Raw genomic sequence first — 19,114 nt, forward strand, 5'->3', positions numbered from 1 at the left:
TAAAAGTATAAATGACTGATATATAATTATTTATTAATATAATCAAAGAGTATAATTTAATCTACAAAAGGCTGTTTGGCTCTACCCAGATATCTCTGTTCACAATCCTTGCGAGTTGTTTGGCTTTTCAGGACACAAAATATAGAAAAGAAAATGTAAAGTGAATGTAAAATCAGTTCAGTAATATTATCAAGAAAACTATGTACAGTGTGTTTACTTGCTGGAATTACACTTCAAACACACAGTTGCGTTCAGTCGTTCTTTCAGGAAAAATGTTCCGGGGGGCACATTTAGTATTCCGGAGGGGGGTCACTGCTGGTACTATTCTATTTATTATTATATTATAGACGTATTAATTTGGTCTCCTCCGAGGGGGCACTCTGAGAGCTCTGGGGAGGCCAGTGTTCCCCCAAAATCATCTCTGGAAGAAGCAGTGATTGCGTTGATCCGTTGTGTTCTTTTGGCTTATATTGAAGTTTATTCTCCCCTTATATAGCCACAACGAAAATAAATCACAAATGGCATGGTTGTGGGGGGAGGATTGTTTATGCTGTAATGTCAGCCCCTCCGAGGAAATGCGTAAGCTCCAGTAGGTTCTTTTATTTCGCAGGGCTCAAACTTCCCGGTGGAGGTACATCGCAGGCGCAATTTTCCCTGTTCTTGAGGTAGGGCGCAAATTTCCCAGACGCAAAATTCTCGACACCGTTCGAATGACCTCGGAAGACGATATCTTTTTCAATACTTTTTTTATATTCTTTTACTCGAGATTTCTTCATAGCTTCTTATTAAAATACTTACTAATATATCCTCATTTTATTGTCCTAACCAATCAATATGGGTATGTTGTCAGTAAAATATTTAGATTGATCGAGCCTCTGGTGTGTAACCACAGTATTTCATATCATGCCCCCATTAGAAATCTTGGCTAAACGAACCAATATATGTTGCCAATAAAATAGTTTAGAATGATTGAGCCCCTGGTAAATAACCACAGTATTTCGTGACAGACCCCCCCCCCCTTCCTATTACCATATTCTAGCTACGTGCCTGACTCAGCTAATTCTCTACATTCTTTACCAAGCACACATTTTCTAAAGCGGAAAATGCTCTCTAAATACCTAAGCTCATTATTTTCAGCAGATGCACAAACTGGGTAACATTCTATCTACATGAATGTTATATATGTCGATTGCTGGAAACCGCTTCTCGCTATCTATTACCATATTTACTATATAATGATTAACGTTAAAACCGGAAATGGTTGATTTGTACCGCTTCCGGTTTGAATATTACATTCATCAGGGAACTCGATTCTTAACTATTGACTCTGTACATCATGGCCAAAATTGATTGGTAATCCATCAGATAGTTCTTGAGACTGTTTGTTTCACTGACGGACAGAATGAATATATGGCTATAGAGTTTTGATAAACTAAATTCGTTAATGAGTGATGATGGAACAAATATAAGAAAGGGAACCAAGAGTACGACCGGGAAAATTTTCGAACACAAAATTAGCCATCGAAAACCCACATGTCCTGGGTTAGAATACCATAGATGAAAACTCTACCACTGAGTCATCAATCACCCGCTTATTAGTTTTGTTAACTATTATATTAATATAAATTAATGAATGCCTGCTTATGTTAATTATTGAACAATTACATTGTATACTTCGTAAAGTCAAAAATTATAAATTTGTATTTACTGTACATACAGTGAGCGCAGAAAGTGTTCGTACACCTATGCTATTGAAACGAGAATGCCTGCGAAAAAGAAACAGAAAATTTAAGAAGTGTAATAACACACACAATATGAATAATGAAAACTAAGCTTTATGAATATATCAATAAAGAACCACAAAAACAAGTTTAATGGTCAGAAAGTAAATAAATTCCGTAGAAAATGTATAGAGTAGACGCAAAAAGTGACCGTACACCTGACGTACGAATACGAAACAAAGATACCACAACTGGGGTTCACTAGTATTCACCTGAATATACACCTCTGTATAGCATGACGAGTAACAGAATGAGTTTAGTTGTGAATAGGAGTGAAAAAACTGCACGGTGGGCTGTCGAAATGGGAAGCAACCGAACAGAAACAAATGAGGAGACAAGAAAAGTAATTATTAAAGTGCATAAGAAGGGTAAGTCTTTGAGAAAGATAGCAAACCTCAGGGGCAGATCCAGAGGGGGGCGATCGGGGCCATCGCCCCCCCCCACAAGAGGAAACTTTCTTATTTTATATATAAATAAACCCATCCATAACAAGTTTGGAGCTCTTAAAAGTAGCAGTATTACTGCCGACCGCCCCTTCCCCAGAAGTCCGTCCTGGATCCGCCCCTGTATAGAGTAGCCACAATCGAGTATTTTCCGCTGTATGTTTGGAGTCGTTGTCTTGCTGAACAATAAATTGTTTTCAAGAACCATCTTCTGCGCACTAGTATGGAGATATTCCTTTAATATGTTAATATACACTTTGTGGATCATCACTCCATCGATAAGGTGGAGACGACCCACTCCTGAGGCACTCATACAACCCCAGACGAGCACGGACCCTCCTCCGTGTCTTACTTTAGGGACGAAATTTTGAGGATTCATCTCTGTATTCACCTTGCGCCATACCATACGCCTCCCATTGGACTCGATAAAATTAAATTTACTTTCGTCCGAAAATATGACTCCATTCCAGAAAGAAGCCTGATTCCTTATCTTTATACTCTTTTTCAAACTTTAGTCTCTTTATACGATTTGTCTTGTTCACCCAGAACATTTTCCTGGCTATCCGACCATGATACCCTGCAAATATTCCGCACTGTACTGGCTGATACTTTAACACCGCGTGTTTCCAGATCCGTTGCCAATTGCACAACACTACTTTTTGGAACCTTTTTTCTTTCCCTAATAATGTAACGTTTAACTTGTTCACTCAACACTCTTGGTCTTCCAGTTCTTTTTTTTATTATTATATTTTTTTTATTTTTTTTTTATGGTTTCGCACAGTGATAGAAACATTATACATCGCAATTATTGTTTGTACTGTTGAACGAGGCCTGTCTGCAAGGTTTGCCAGGGGCGGATCCAGGACGGACTTCTGCGGGGGGGGGCGGTCGGCGGTAATACTGCTACTTTTAAGAGCTCCAAACTTGTTATGGATGGGTTTATTTATATATAAAATAAGAATTTCCTCTTGTGGGGGGGGGCGATCGCCCCGATCGCCCCCCTCTGGATCCGCCCCTGACTCTATAATACCTTGAAACAGCTTCGCACACCTCCCCAATCCCCAGACATGAACCCCATAGAACATCTATGATCTGTTCTGGAGACAAGAATCAGAATTCACAGCTTGTCTACTAAAGAAGGCCTAAGAAAAGCTATTCAAGAAGAATGGGACATAATCAGTCCCGAAGCGACAGAACTACGAACTACTACAGGTGAAATCAATGCCACGAAGACTACAGACAATCATTAACGTACAGGGTAATCCCACAAAATATTAAATAGCGTAATATACTTTATAAGCATTAATTCAAGCATAAGTGTACGGTGACTTTTTGCGTTTACAAAAAAGGAATTCTCTCTTTTCTTCTGAACAAAACAGTGATTGTGTTTGTTTGGCCTTTCTCTTGTATATAGAAATAAAATGTATGAATGTGTAGTCTTAATTCTGTTTATATATATTTTCCACCTCCCGTTCTCATGCTAGCTGTTTTCAATATAAAGTATGCACGGTGTACGAACACTTTCTGCGCTCACTGTAGGTATGTTGACAATAAGCGAATGTTATTAGAATATTTGTTGAGATTTATTTTCCTTCACTGCCTTTCGCCTGGTTAAAAAGTAGTTTGCAGTGCTTTGGAGCAGCTGCAGGTGGGAACGCGATAATGTTTGAGACATACCGGCGACTTTTTTGTGTGTGAAAATAAGACCTTTCTCATAAAGTAGTAAATAACTGCAGTAGCAATTGTCTACGTAAATGATAAAGACATATCCAACTACAAGAAATTAATACAGTATATATAGCCTATTCATTATTATGTTTCTCTTTTAACAGCTATTAGCTAAGGATGGATAATTCCAGAATTTTTACTTTCCGGAATCCGGAAAGTAAAATCGGAAAAATTCCGGATCTCGGAAAAATTCCGATTTTTTCTAAATTCCGGATTTTTTCCGAATGTCGGAATTTTTCCGAAATCCGGAATTTTTCCGAATTCCGGATTTTTTCCGAAATCCGGAATTTTTCTGAATTCCGGAATTTTTCCGAAATCCGGATTTTTTCCGAATTCCGGATTTTTTCCGAATTCCGGAATTTTTCCGAATTCCGGAATTTTTCCGAATTCCGGAATTTTTCTGAATTCCGGAATTTTTCCGAAATCCGGAATTTTTCCGAAATCCGGAATTTTTCCGAATTCCGGAATTTTTCCGAATTCCGGAAAGTAAATTTTCCGATTCCGGAAAACAAAATTTCCGGAATCCGGATTCCGGAAAATTTTGGCCATCCCTAATATATATATATATATATATATATATATTCCTACAGTAGTATGCCTAGGCATTGTCAAAAAGAAATGTAAACAAAGAAAGAAACGCACACAAGGAGGAACGGAATGGCTTGTAAAAGAAATAATTATATATATATATATATATATATATATATATATATATATATATATATATATATATATATATATATATATATATATATTCTTTTTGAGTTGTGAGGAGAGTTCAAAGTGAATAAGGAGACTACAATATCTCATGTTACTGTTGTTTGTTGAAATTGTAAGCTTACATGCTTTACGTGATCTCAAACAACGAAACACCTAACAAAATTATAAACTTAATAATAGCTTTGTATAAAAGGATGCAGCCATTTGACCAAGAAGTAGCTTCGTCATTTTTCTTCCATGAGGAAGACTTACACAAGAAATTGCTGGGCCACAGTACTGAACGAACAATATAGGTCAAACTCTATGCCTCAGTTGTTTCTCTGTAATTTAATCCGAAGCAGAAATGTTATATAATTAAGAAATTAGGAATGATTTAAATTCACGTTCAACTCTTTCAAAAGTACTGGTACTGAATGGATACAAGTTATCGAACATTATGTACCCATATTGTTACACCACGTAATAATACAATCACCAAGTAGAATAGTATGTCTAAAACGTATATAATCTTGCAGCTAGATACTGGTGTCTATACGATTCAGATATTTTTAATTTTTACCGTTAATTTATTTTCCCGAACTGACTGACGAGACTTAATGTAAATTCAGTCCCCAGTCTCAGCTTCCGAAAACATTATAATTTCATTCAAAATTCCATTATTCATGATTTCACAATTGCATAATGTGCTAATTTCTTTTCAAATCTATGCTGTAATGTTGCGAGTAGTATATCTGCTAACATAAGTTTTGAGCTGTACAGCTGGGTTTATTTGGAATCAAGCACCAATGATAGATCTTTTTTCTGTGATCCGCTACGCTAGAAATTCACATGAGTGTTCTCTAGTAGTAAAATGGCCTATTTACTATCTTCCTACATTAAGACATACTCAAGTCATGCAATTTTCTTAAGTGCTTTCAAACTATTGTGTAAAATCGTTCGTTTTCCAGAGGTCTGCTAGATTCCAATGCATGCTCTGTATAACAAGCAATAAGTGCTTATTTGCAGGGTTAACCAGACTATTATTGATTTGACTTAATATTCTAGCTTACTCCGTTTTGCCAGGCCATTTCACTATTTGTTTCTTCTTTTCACACTAATTGAAACGTAGTAATTTTACATCAAAACAGTGTGGGATAGAAAGAATTAATTATGAAGACCTTGACTGAATAACTTAAATGTTACATATGTACTACAATAATGACTGGATGTAAAGCTATCACAATAACAGAAGTAATAATCAGAATTTATGTGTGAAAAGCATAAAGAAAATGATTTAAAAGGTCTGATTTCAATCCTTGAGTTAAATTATTACATTCTCATGATGATTAAGGGTTTATTAAATTAAATAATTAAAATTATATACTTTACTGATTCAATCTCTTCACATACACATATTTTAAAATATTTTTTCTCGTTTAAACACATACATTAATATTAATATTAATTATTGAAGTAATTAAAATACTTTTTGCAAAGTACTTTCTGAAATTTTCACAGAAGAAATCATGTAATAATTGACACATTATTTGCTTTCATGTTTTCATCCATGTTTTATTTGACTTTAAATCCAAATGATGACGTTTCGAAACTATCATGACTATTTTCATTATCTTAGTTATTATAACTGATTAAATATAATTTTTAAATTATGCAATTGTTGACACATGATCTTAGACGTTGATAAAATTCTGCAATTTTAAGAATTTCCAATGTTATCGTTCTTAATTTTACATCACTAGAAATTCTTAATTTTATAGTCTTTTGCTTATCTTTATACTATATATGCATTTAATTTTACATTTTTCGTTCTTTGTACAGGGTGATCTAATACAACTTCCCACATTTGAAAGGCTAATAAAACAAAAAGTATTGCAGATAGAAGGTTGTTTACTGAAAAATATAAAATGGTATTGAAAACCATTCTGTAGAGATCCTGTCTGCGACCTCACGGCCAAAGACTACCTGTAACTAACCTTGCAAAACTTAGAGAGATTATTTATATAGTATTTTGAAAAAGTACTTTTTATAGTGGAATTTTTATAATAAAAGCCGGTAGTAGGAGTCAATTCCGGAATGGGACAAAGTTTTACAATAACTTCGTCACTGTAGCTATTTCTTTTGAAAAGAGTAGAACTTAATTCTCTATTCTGTAGAGTTTTCTAGTGTCAGAGAACTTAATTCTCTGACTTAAGCCTCTAGAGGTCTATCTGGTAGCATTGTAAAATTTATCAACTTTAAATATGTGTTTCCCTATTAATAAGTAAGTTGTGTATATACCTGTACGTATAAATTTGGAAGGACTTTTGAGGTTGCGCAAAGCCCGAACTAAATTATCAAATAGCATATCATAGACTCTAGTTACATCTAAACATATTGTTAATACTGATTGATTACTCTGAAAAACTGTTCATAAATCTAGAATTAAACATCCGATTGTGTCTAAAGAAGATAAGTTATTGCTAAAAACCACAATATTTGGAGTAAATAGATAGTTGTATTCAATATATCAGATAAGTCTATTTAAAAATAATTGCTTAAATATCTTAAGCATGATATAAGAGCAATTGGTCTATAACAAATAGCTTGATCTATTGTTTTTAGGCCTCTTTAACAGGTACTATAAAGATTTTGTCCACATTTTAGGAATATACGAGGTATCCTAGATTTTATTATAAATACTCAACAGAATATCTATGTCTCAGCACTGTAAATTTCACAACAGTGAGTAACGCACCCTATCTGAACCTGGGTTATATTTTGTTGTGTTGTTGTTTGCTGTTGCAAAGCACACTTATATTAATTTGAAAGGATGTTCTAAAGATTAAAGATGTTCTAAAGATTAAACCGACCCAGGATAAGTGTTATTCGGTAAAACGACCTCTGTTATTAAACCTACGGTTATTATTCACATATGGTGGAGCTGAATTACTTATGCAATTCATCAATCCTGGATGAATTTTCTCCTAAAGATGTGTGAAGTAATTGAGGAGAATTGATTTGTCGCCTATGTTTTTCCACAAAGTATAAGAAGATGATTTGGTTGATAAATTATTACAAAAATTCTCCCAGTGTTCTTTTCTTATTCTCAAAAGGTTTCTTTTCATTAAAGCTTTAGATTTTTCATATAACAAAAAATTTCTAGAATTTGACTTTAAAATATTTCTTAAGATTCCAGTGATAATTATTCATCCACATTTGGCATTCTACTCTCCACCAGATGGATTTTGCAAAAAGTTTCTATTATTTTCCTTTTGTTGAATTTTATCTGTTGAATTATGAGCTTTTTATGTGTCTTTTTGGCTGCCTCTTTTAAAGTTTCTGTAAAATTTTATAAGGAAATATGATTATTAATTGTTTGAAGTAATGTTCTGTGTTATTAGTATATTGATTCCATCTAACAAATATGAAATAAAAGGTATTTTAAGTAATGAAGGTCATGAAGACATATTTGTAAAATTATAAGTTAATATTGAATTTGTTTTATTGTGAACTTGACAGATTATCACGTAGTGGTCTCTGCCTAAAGGATTGTAATATACTTTCCATTGACTTAATTTTCTAAATTTGTAATTGTAACGTCTGGAGCACTAGTACTATAAAGATACCACATTGACTTGATACCTAGCCTTCCGTTACAAGCGCTGCTATCGGCTGAAGGAATTCCACTCGCTTTCTCTCGCTTAGCAACAGCTCAACCTTTATTGGCTCAACGCGTGGGTGTGTGAGGATGTGAGCTTTAGTTCGCATTTTTGCCACGGCTCAAGACATTTTGGCAGCACAATAATACTATTGTATATAAGCCTAATGAGAGTTCCATCATTAAGGTAAGTAGCATGCCCACTAGCTATTACCCCATAACCTTGAATGACAATTACCATCTCCAGCAAGTACAAACAGTTTTTCTAATTTCTTATATAATTCACGGGGCCTCGGTGGTTCAGTGGTAGAGCGTTCACCTCTGGTGCTTGCGGTACCCGGTTCGATCCCAGCCCCCGCCGAGTGAACTTTGTGGTGGACCAATCCGTGTGCGTGGGTTTCCTCGGGGTTCTCCCGTTTCCTTCCACTTTCTTCATTCCACCATTTCATTCATTTGTCATAATCACCGTCTCCTTTAGCCTAACCGGCATAACCGTGGGACGTAAAACTCAAAGATTTCATTTCATTTTTTAAAATTAATTTATGCAAGAAAAGATAAGAAAGAACAATATCTGGAGGTGATAAAAATTTATAATTGACAGATTGTGAATTTTGATTCCAGTTATTTTTGTATTTTGAGGTAAATTTAAAGAATCAAGGTACTAACTGTGTTATTGGATACACATCTCCATATGAATAATATCGTTAAGTAAGTTACGCATACGTCTCTCCTTAGTTGCTTCTGCTCAAAAAATTATTGAAAAAATACGATTTCATACTCATGACTGCTTTATATGCAGTTTTAATATCTCTCTCACCCTCAATTGTACTATAGTACTTTTACTAAAAAAATGATGGAAGCTAATAAAGATAGAGGATGAATCCCTGAGATTTGCTTCAGTTCGAAAATATTTTTCACTAAAAAGAATGAAAATCGGATCGGTTACATTGAAAATGATCATACATTACGTTAAATAGGATATTTCGAGACAATTGATATGATCACTTTCCATCCATAGGCGGAGCTAGGAATTATCTGCTGGGGAAGGGGCAGACCTTTTGGTCGGTCTCTGAGGTCTTGGTAGGTGGTCATTTTTAGGTAGCATTTTTATTTTTTGTTGGTTGGCAATGCCCTCATGCCGCCACCAATAACTCCGCCCATGTTTCCATCTCATAACTAAGTATTTATGTTTCAAACTGAAAGGATAAAAAGAACTCACTCTTTCAGCATAATTGAAGCATACAAACTTCGTAATGATTGAAAGTCAAGGGAACCACATAAATACGTACGCAGGCAACCTGGCGCCATAACATGAAGAGATGAAAGAATTGACATCTCAATTCAGACAAACACAAGGTCACTGTTATTCGAGTCCGCACCCCTGTCAGAATCACGGACGGATGATGTCTTCCCTTACTTTTTTTTATATTTATTTTCTATTTTGATAACGAAAACTGAAATGATATTCACTTGTCGCTTTTGGCGAAGGGACATCCTGACAAACGATGCACGAACGATGTGCGAGCCGGAAGCCCTTTGGTCCGCCTCGTGCTGGCAATGACCGACATATGTTAGATCGTAATCACATCGAAAGTGTCACGGTTGCCTATCATGAACAATGTTAAAGCGCACTGCAGTTCGGTATTCATGCATTATTTTTAACAACTTGCATATATGTGATCAACTCTCCGCATCCTCCTGGAACAATTTTGTATCTATGCATTAGACTAATGGGCCAATTGGTCAAAATATCACATATATCATTGATTGCTGCATGATTATCAAAAAAATTCTCTTTCTTTTATGTAGTTACGCTTGCGAAGATTTCTCGTTAGGTTATATTGAATTATAATTGCATGGTACTATTTTATTTACGGATCAACAAAGGGAGAAAAATCTTTAAGTTTTACGTCCCACGGTTATGCCGGGTAGGCTAAAGGAGACGATGATGATGAGAGATGAGTGAAAATGGTGGAATGAAGAAAGTGGGAGGAAACGGGAAAACCCCGAGAAAACCCAAGAGCATGGTGTTTGTCCACCACAAAGTCCACACGGCGCGAGCTGGGATCGAACCAGGGACCCCAAGCACCGAAGGTGAACGCTCTAACACTGAGCCACCGCGCCCCCAACAAAGGGAGAGTTTTCAACTAAAAATGAAATGAAATATTTCAGTTTAACGTTCCGATTATGCTCTTTAGGCGAAAGGAGATAATGATTTAGGCGAGTGAATGATGATGGAAGAACTGGTGGAATGAAATCTGGGAGGAAACGGGAGCACCCCAAGAAAGCTCACGGATACGATGTTGTTCACCACAAACTTGCTTGACCCGGGATCGAAGCAGGGATCCCACACACAAGAGGTAAGCGCTCTACCACTGAGCCACCATCCTCCCTTTCAACTAAATATATTATATCAGAAGCGGCTCGTGAGGGAAGTCACAATAGGAAAAATTAAAGTTTCATTGCCTGAAACTAAATGAATAAAGTAATTTAATGTATTACGTATTGTATACAACAACTAATACATTAAGAAAGTTTTCTTCTTTTAGTTTCAAGCGAAAAAACTTTAATTTTTACGATGTGACTCCCCTCACAAGCCGCCTCTGTACCAGAGTTGGATTTAGGTTTGGTGGGGCCCTAAGCTATTGAAGGAAATGGAGGCCCTTTAAGTATTAAGATGAACGTAGGCACCCTATATATAGAAATGAAGAAACTACTGTTTTTTTAGAAAGCGGGCTAGCTAAAGGGGCCCCATTACTTACATAATAGGAGTCTATACAACGCGAAATCCTCCCTATATGTAGATTTTATTTTATTATATTTCTTATATTTTGGAAATGTACAATCCACAGCAAATAAACATGCAACATGTGCATGTAAGTTTATTGTGAAACTACGACTAACGGCACAGTGGCACGAATCACGCCAGGAGGAATCTTGGCGTCCTCCTCTGCACACTAATTTTGGAGCAAAAGACCTCATCATTTCACAATAAACGTACATACACATGTTGCAGGTGTTTTTACTGCGGACTGTACATCCAGCTGTTTTCCTCTTTAATTTATGGGGCCCCCAAGAGATTGGGGCCATAAGATATATCTTGCTTAGCTTATACGTAAGTCCGGCACTGCGTCGGCAATTCAAAACCTGCTATGTGCATTTTTAAAAATTTTTCAGGAGAAACGAAAAACAGTAGATTTTTCGCTTTATAAAAGTGATGTTATAAGTAATATTTGATGCTGCAAGTAACTTGATACCTTCTCAAGTAATAATAAATTAGAGAGTCTAAAAGAGTCTAAAAGCTGCACCAGATAGTACTATTATCTCGAAATATCCGAAAATGTCACATAGCAGGTTTTGAATTGCCGACGACGAATACTCTTGTCACTTACCAGTGATATGGTGTAGTTCTTGTCGTATGGATATTTCACATGAACCAGATAGTAAAATATTTAAGCAAATAATATACTATGGTTTGAAGCACATGTAGTTTAGAAATATTCCCTGCTGGCATAGCAACCAGAAGTCAATAAATTCATTTTGTTTTCACGTATTTCAAATATTCTTTACTCGATTCGCTGAATAGCACATTCGTCGAATATACTAACAAAATAATGATTTGAATAACGAATAGCTGTTTTATGTTAATGATGTTATTAACGAATAGCTGTTTTATGTTTTAACAACATATAGCCAGTTTCACTAACTTCCGTTATTCCATTTAACGTGGGTTAAAATGTTTTAACGGAGCTATACGAATAATTTTTGTTTCACCATTCATGGTTAGATGTGACGCTGCGTTAAGCTGCCTCATTTTGTGGTGGTAAATTAATGTAAATGTATTTCTTTCTTTTCTAGATGTAATACAGTAGAAGAAACATAGTTTTATTAGAAATTTGTCGATCCCAAAAATCTCGTCAGGTGTGGTGGTGACAGCAGGAACAGTGAAATGGCGACCAATGCAGAAAAAGCGCAGGTAGTGTGGTGGTGGTATGCAGAATTTGGTTCCATTGTCGCAGTGCAACGACTATTCCGCGAGGAATACCAGAGAGAACCCCCCAATGCGAAAAAAATTCGAGTATGGAAACAGAATTTCCAGGCGACTGTTTCAGTGGCTAGAAAGCACAGTGGTGGTCGCTAAAGTGTATCAGAAGACAATGTGCAGCGCATTTCGGAAACATTTCAAAGAAGTCCGCGTGGGGCACATGTTGAAGTGTTCTGACTTTCTTGATATTTGTATACAAACTTAATGTGTGTACCTTCTTAGTGCATTTTGGTTCATTTGGATATCTCAAATAGTGTGGGAGAAATGCAGAAATGAAAATAGGGAGATTCAATTGGGACACCCTGTATTAACAAATGACCAAGTTAATAATAGTAAGGAGAGCAAACGAAATGTACACCTCCTGACTTTAATATTGAGTGTTCCATTTTATGTAAGAGTTTTCTGAATGTTAAGACAACTATAACAATTACAATTTAAACAAACTAAGTTATTTTAATTTATAAAACGATTTTAAAGTATACAAACCGGGAACATTCGAAATTAACTTCCGCTGAATTAGCCAATGACAATGCAGATCTTTCAACGAGAAAATCTGCAGTAATATAATTTCCATGGTAACTAATATAGATCAAAGCGATAAGTAGTTTATGTCGATGAAACAATTTTACTTATAGAATACTTAGAATACTTAAAATACTTAACACTCGTTAAATAACAATTTATATGGGTATTTAACAGCAATTGGTGAAATTGGACGATTCTGTGAAAACTGAATAACTTTAAGATACGGTACTAGTCTTCTTGAAAGGAAAATAAGTGTTAGTTCAAACTATCCTCAGTGCAAGACTCGTTCAAAAAAAAAAAAGTTGCTCGTAGATGTTACATGGTTCCCTGAGTCTCGAGGAATGTGAAATAAGTACAGATTAACAGACAGTGGCATTCATAGGACTTCATCAAGGGAGAGGAAGGATATTTAAGCTCCCACATTCACATATCTAGATATATATTTTTAGCTTAACGTTCCACATTTATACATTGAGAATAATGGAGATGGTGATGATGAGATGGATGATAATGGTGGAATTATGGAAGTGAGAGGAAACGGGAGAAACTCGAGTTGAGTTGAGTTGATTTTAGTTTAGCGTCCCGTTCAGCAGCGAGGCTATATGAGACGTGGACCTACTGATTAACGTGGAATCCGAACCACATGAGCTCCCGCCGGGAATCGAACCCGGGATTCCCGCGCCAAAGGCGCGTACGCTAACCGCTTAGCCACGGAGGAGCTCGGGAGAAACTCGAGAAAAAAAACACACACACGATGTTTGCTCACCACAAAGTTTAGTTGGTTGGAATTGCGATCAGACTAGGGATCCCATGCGCAAGATTTTTGTGTGCAGATCTTAACCCCTTCAGTGTGGGTGGCGTATATATACGCTTTCATTTTGCTTTGGCTATTTTGTATTGCGTATGGCGAATATACTTGCCTATAATATGAGTAATGTTATCCCGACAATATTTAGCTAGTTTGCGCTCAGCTGGTTTCAATTGTTGCTTAATTAAAAGAAGAAGAGGAAAAAGAAAGAAATTAAAATAGAGTTTGGGCTTCGTCAAATACAGTTTTCATTCTTTGTTTTGTTTGAGACCAGACAGCACAGTAATGGCTTCAAAACGATATTTCAACGATGCTGACATCGAGCAAGAATTATTATTAAATAATTAGTGATTCTGATGTAAGTGATTTTGAAACAGATTTAGAATCAACATCCGAAGTTCCCCCCAAAAACTACACTTTTTACAGCGGTTCGCATCTGAAAATTACGCACTGAAGGAGTTAATGTGGTAAAAGTATATGTTTTCATATCTTGTGAAAAGGGGGATTATAACCCGGATCTTCCCCTTTGTGTACGCCACTGAAAATTCACAGGTACACAGATAAGAATTAGCGCAAATAAGGGGAGCAATATGTAATTAAGAGGTCTTACAGTGTCTTTTGGTAGAAGGCCGCGGTGGCTCAGTGGTAGAGCGTTCACCTCTGGTGCTTGGGGTTCGATCCCAGCCCCCACCAAGTGAACTTTGTGGTGGACAAACACCGTGTGCGTGGATTTTCTTGGGGTTCTCCCGTTTCCTACCACTTTCTTCATTCCACCATTTCATTCATTTCTCATCATCACCATCTCCTTTAGCCTAACCGGCATAAGCGTGGGACATTAAACTCAAAGATTTCATTTCATTTCAGTATCTTTTGGTGATTTACTTTACATACGTAACTTGGGAAGGGAAATCTTCCAATCTTGTCCCCCTATCCTTCGTTCTATAGTAATGTTTTTCCATGCAAGGCAAGTGTTTTTATAAGGCATTTGACATCTAAAGAGATTGCTTAAAAATTGTTTCAATATTTGTCCCATGAATTACGAGATATATGTATTAAGAATATTTGTGCAAAATGTATTTAATTATTTCCTCGTCTTAATGATAATATTATACTTAACTATTATCAATGAAGACTAACTTACCATTCCTCCGCAGAGTCCGACGGCCACGGGGTCATCTTGGCTTCTGTTGGAATGAAGATCGGAGTGGCGAACGCGGCCCTGGTAGAAACAGTGTTCTTCAGGGCTGAGATCCTCAGACAAGATGTCGGTTCGATTCTCGTAGCGATTGAGCATTACAAAATTTTCGTCGAGGAGTCCCGAAGAGGGCCACAATGTGAATTCGAACTTCTCTCCGAGCGCTTGCAGAGTCAAATGTTCGGTGGAGAGAGACCGCCTCCTCCTCGTCCGATGGGGAAGCTTCACGACATCGAATAATGGCACTGCAAAGAAAGAAAAGCTGTTGATGAAGTATTTGTGTAAACATTGTGATCTTGTGAAAATTACACACTAGAGTTTCAACCGAGAATTAAATTACTATTAGTCGGTTCCCAATCTGTCTAATTTACAGACTAATTAATTACTCACAGAATCTTGCTAGAAATAAGACAAAGCGTAACGAAGAGGATGCAAATGCAAATTAGGGATGGCCACGAAGTTCGGGTTCCGCGAAGAACCGGTTCTCGGAGATTCGGTTTTCAGAACCCGTTCCAGACCTGGATCCGAAAACCCGGTTCCAGAACCGGATCTTAAGAACCGGTTCCAGATCTGGATCTGAAAACGCGGTTCCAGAACCGAATCTTAGGAACCGGTTCCAGACCTGGATCTGAAAGCCCCCAAAGACCCATAAAAGAGGCACAAAGTTCACCTTCAAAAAAAATGCAAAGAGGACCATGCGCTTGTGCCTTCCCCGCCCAGACCCGCTTGTGCCCCCAGAAAAAAATGTTGGTCCACCAGTGGGTGTTTAGTAGCTAAATGAGTTGGCCAGTTTGCCTGTTTACCCAATGAGTTAGCCAGTTACCCAGTTTATTTAGCCAAATGAGACAAGCTACCGCCGCCTGGGCGCCTGCCTGTCGCTTCCACCATTTCATCTAGCATACTGTTCACAGCTTGCCAGCAGCTCGCGTTTAGCGTAGGGATGGACACAAAGTTTCGGTTCCAGCGGAACCGGTTCCACGAGGAACGGTTCTTGGGGATCCGGTTTTCAGAACCGTTTCCGGATCCGGTTCCAAAAATGGATCCGAAGAACCGGTTCTAGACCTGGTTGCGAAGAACCGGTTTCAGATATGTATCCGAAGAACCGGTTCCAGACCTGGATCCGAAAAACCGGTTCCAGACCTGGATCCGAAAAACCGGTTCCGTTTAGACCCGAAAACCGGTTCCACGAGGAACCGGTTCTGGCCATCTCTAATGCAAATCCAATTGTAGATGTTACAGAAATATGCTAACTACTCTCCACGCAATTGTCTGTAAACAAGGGCGCCGACTTTCCAAAATATATGTGGGTGCGAATAGTGGCGGGATGTGTTATATGTATTTAGGGGAGTCTCAATATTTTTTATTGATTTTTTAGTTAAAATCTTTTATGAACACTGTCACTGAGGACTGTCTTTGACTAGGCCAGAGACAGGCAAGGAAGGGTAGTTTGTTGCTTGGTTGCCTTTGCACAAACAATTATGTTTTAGAGGTTACAAATTATAACTTCCATCTCAATATTTTAATTGCTTACTATTTTTTTTCATAAAGTCAAGTGAGAAATATTTATTTTATTTTGTTTCTATCAAACTAAAAATCTTGTGGGTGCGCCGCACCCACAAGATTATTTGTGTGGGTGGTCGAGTCCCGGAGCACCCATGTAGTCAGCGCGCATGTCTGTAACGCTGTGCTTGAATGTTGGTAGAGAGAAGATTTGAAACATTGTGAAAAGGAGATACGTGAAGGCATTTATATCCTATCTTATTAACAACTGTTGTATATGGCCAATGACTTAAACATCCATAATCGAACAGTGTTAAATCATTTGGAGACCGCTAGCTACCGCATTTGGAGTCTTGATGTTTGGGTACCGCATGACTTTGACTCAAAGACGTTTACTCGATCGAATTTCTATCTGCAAATCTCTACTGAAACGTAACGAACTCGAGCCATTTCTGAAAGCTGTTGAACACGAGTAATGAAAAGTGGATAACCTATGACAACAACATGGGGAAAATATAGTGGTCGAAGTAAGGTAAAGCTTTACAGTTTGTGGCAAAGCTTACACTGACGTCCAGGAAGAATATGCTGTACGTTTGAAGGGATTGGAAGGACAGCTGCTGCGACCTGTATTGTCGACAAGTAGCGCGACTTGGAACTGGTCAATAAAAAGAATGCCGTATACTTCGCTGATAAAGCCAGACCGCATACATAGTTAACGACCAGCAGAAATTGGGAAAACTTGACTGAAAGGTTTTGGTGTATCCATCATACGTCTCAGGCAAGGCCCCGTCACACTATCATTTGTTTTGGTCTTCACAGAATTCCCTGTATGGTGTTAAATTACTTTCAAATGAAGTCTGTGAAAACCACGTGTCACTTTTTTTTCTTTTACCAGAAACAACAGAAGTTTTGTAGTGACGGGATTATAGTGTTACACAAAAATTGCAGAAGGTTATCGAACAAAACTATTTTCAAATAACGATAAATGTAAATCTCAATTTTGATTTCCAAAAACAAATCGTTTAAGACAACCTGACATTATTATTTTCTTCCATTTTTTCTCCTATATCGAGATGATTGATGTTAGCTTGATATTCTTTCTATTGTTGTAGGTTATTAAGCCATTGCGTGTTTTTGAATTAGGAGCTGACATGACATGGGGTAATACTGTAATCCATTTCTCTCGGAGGCGAAATACTGCGATAATAAAAGCAGTCTATTTGATATTACCATTCACTTCAGCAGCGAGGCTATATGAGACCCGGATATACAGTTTAACGTAGGATCCGAACCACATGAGATGGGAATCTAAAAAGGGTCTCCCGCGTCGTCAAAGGCGTGTATGCAAACCACTTAGCCACGAAGGAGCTCAGGAATACAGCGTATTGCGAGGATTGATCTTACTTGATGGTCTGTGCACCCGTCTACTACATCGTATTTAAGCCCCGATCATGGTTCGGAGCCCACGTTAAAAACAGGTCCCGTCCTTCTTAACCTCCATGTTGAATAAGGACACAAAACCAAAACTCAAAGTCAAGAGTAAATTTGGAGTTACTGTATTTCACAATAGATTAAGGAAACACTGAAGGCTAAGATGAGAGCAATTATTATATGAACTATTTTAATTCAGCGCAGTTCTATCTTTTCATACTCTGTTCAGAGGTTTGCCTCTTACTTTGACAATATTGATTTCATTAGACGTATAACAATTAAAAGAAGGTTTCAACTAGTGGTGGGCACAAAAACCGGTTTTTCACCGAAACCTGTTTCGGTTTTTCACCGCAACCAGTTATCGGTTTTCTCCAAAACCGGTTCGGTTTTTTACCTGGTCCGGTTTCGGTTTTCTTCAAAACCGATTCCGTTTTTTTTCCAAAATTTTGTTCTATTTCTGACCAGAATGGTGTATCGTTGTTCTCCGGAAACCGAATCCATTTCCGGTTTCGGTTTTATGTGTTTACGAAAAGTTTTCACCGAAACCAGTTTCGGTGAAAACCGAACCGGTTTTGGAGAAAACCGAAACCGGTTTCGGTGAAAACCCGAACCGGTTTAGGAGAAAACCGAAATGTCGGTTTTTCGGTTTTTATAGAAGCCGGTTTTGCCCATCCCTAGTTTCAACCTTTGTCTGTAGATACAGCAATGACTTACTAAATAGCGACCTGCATTCAGAATAACATTCAGTTATCGACTTCTGATTACAAAAGAGCTCTTGCTCTCTCACTATATTGGATAACGTTCACCTTTCCCTCATTGTGATCTCTTCTTGAACCACCCTGATGCCATCATGGAAAGGTAATGATGAATACTAGTGTTTTGAAATATAAGTGCCATATGTTTTTAGTGGTGTTATTTCGTAATGGAAATTTCTCCTAAGGATATTAATGTTACTTTTGAAGGTAGCTTAACCACCAGCATTTTTAAAAAGCAGTATCGCATCGCAATTTGCTATACAAAATTACACAATTGCGATGCAAACGTAAAACGTAAAATCGATGCGATGTCTCTATAATCATAATTTATTACCGAAGTGAGGTTTTATTTATTTATTTATTTATTTTTACAAGAAAACAGTATAACATGGTATTCCGATCATGATAGAGAGTTTCTTTTTTCATCTCACATATAGTTGCGGACATTCTCCCCTCAAAAATCTGACGTTTTCCTTCAGATTCATTTTTTGTTCTAAATAACACACGCAATTCATTATGAACTGAAGACTATATTACTTGAGAATG

At 37.2% G+C, this 19,114-nt stretch overlaps 1 protein-coding gene across 1 annotated transcript in view; it reads right to left on the minus strand.

Annotated features, from left to right (window-relative positions):
* Positions 1-19,114, minus strand: part of LOC145673507 (A disintegrin and metalloproteinase with thrombospondin motifs adt-1-like) — a 334,494-nt gene that overhangs the window by 147,895 nt on the left and 167,485 nt on the right. The window contains exon 3 of the mRNA XM_081743275.1: positions 14,829-15,127. Coding sequence (XP_081599401.1) covers positions 14,829-15,127 — 299 coding nt within the window. The remainder of the gene's footprint in view (positions 1-14,828; positions 15,128-19,114) is intronic.

Source organism: Thermobia domestica, chromosome 16 (assembly GCF_964235325.1).
Source record: "Thermobia domestica chromosome 16, izTheDome1.hap1.1, whole genome shotgun sequence".
Lineage (NCBI taxonomy): Eukaryota > Metazoa > Arthropoda > Insecta > Zygentoma > Lepismatidae > Thermobia > Thermobia domestica.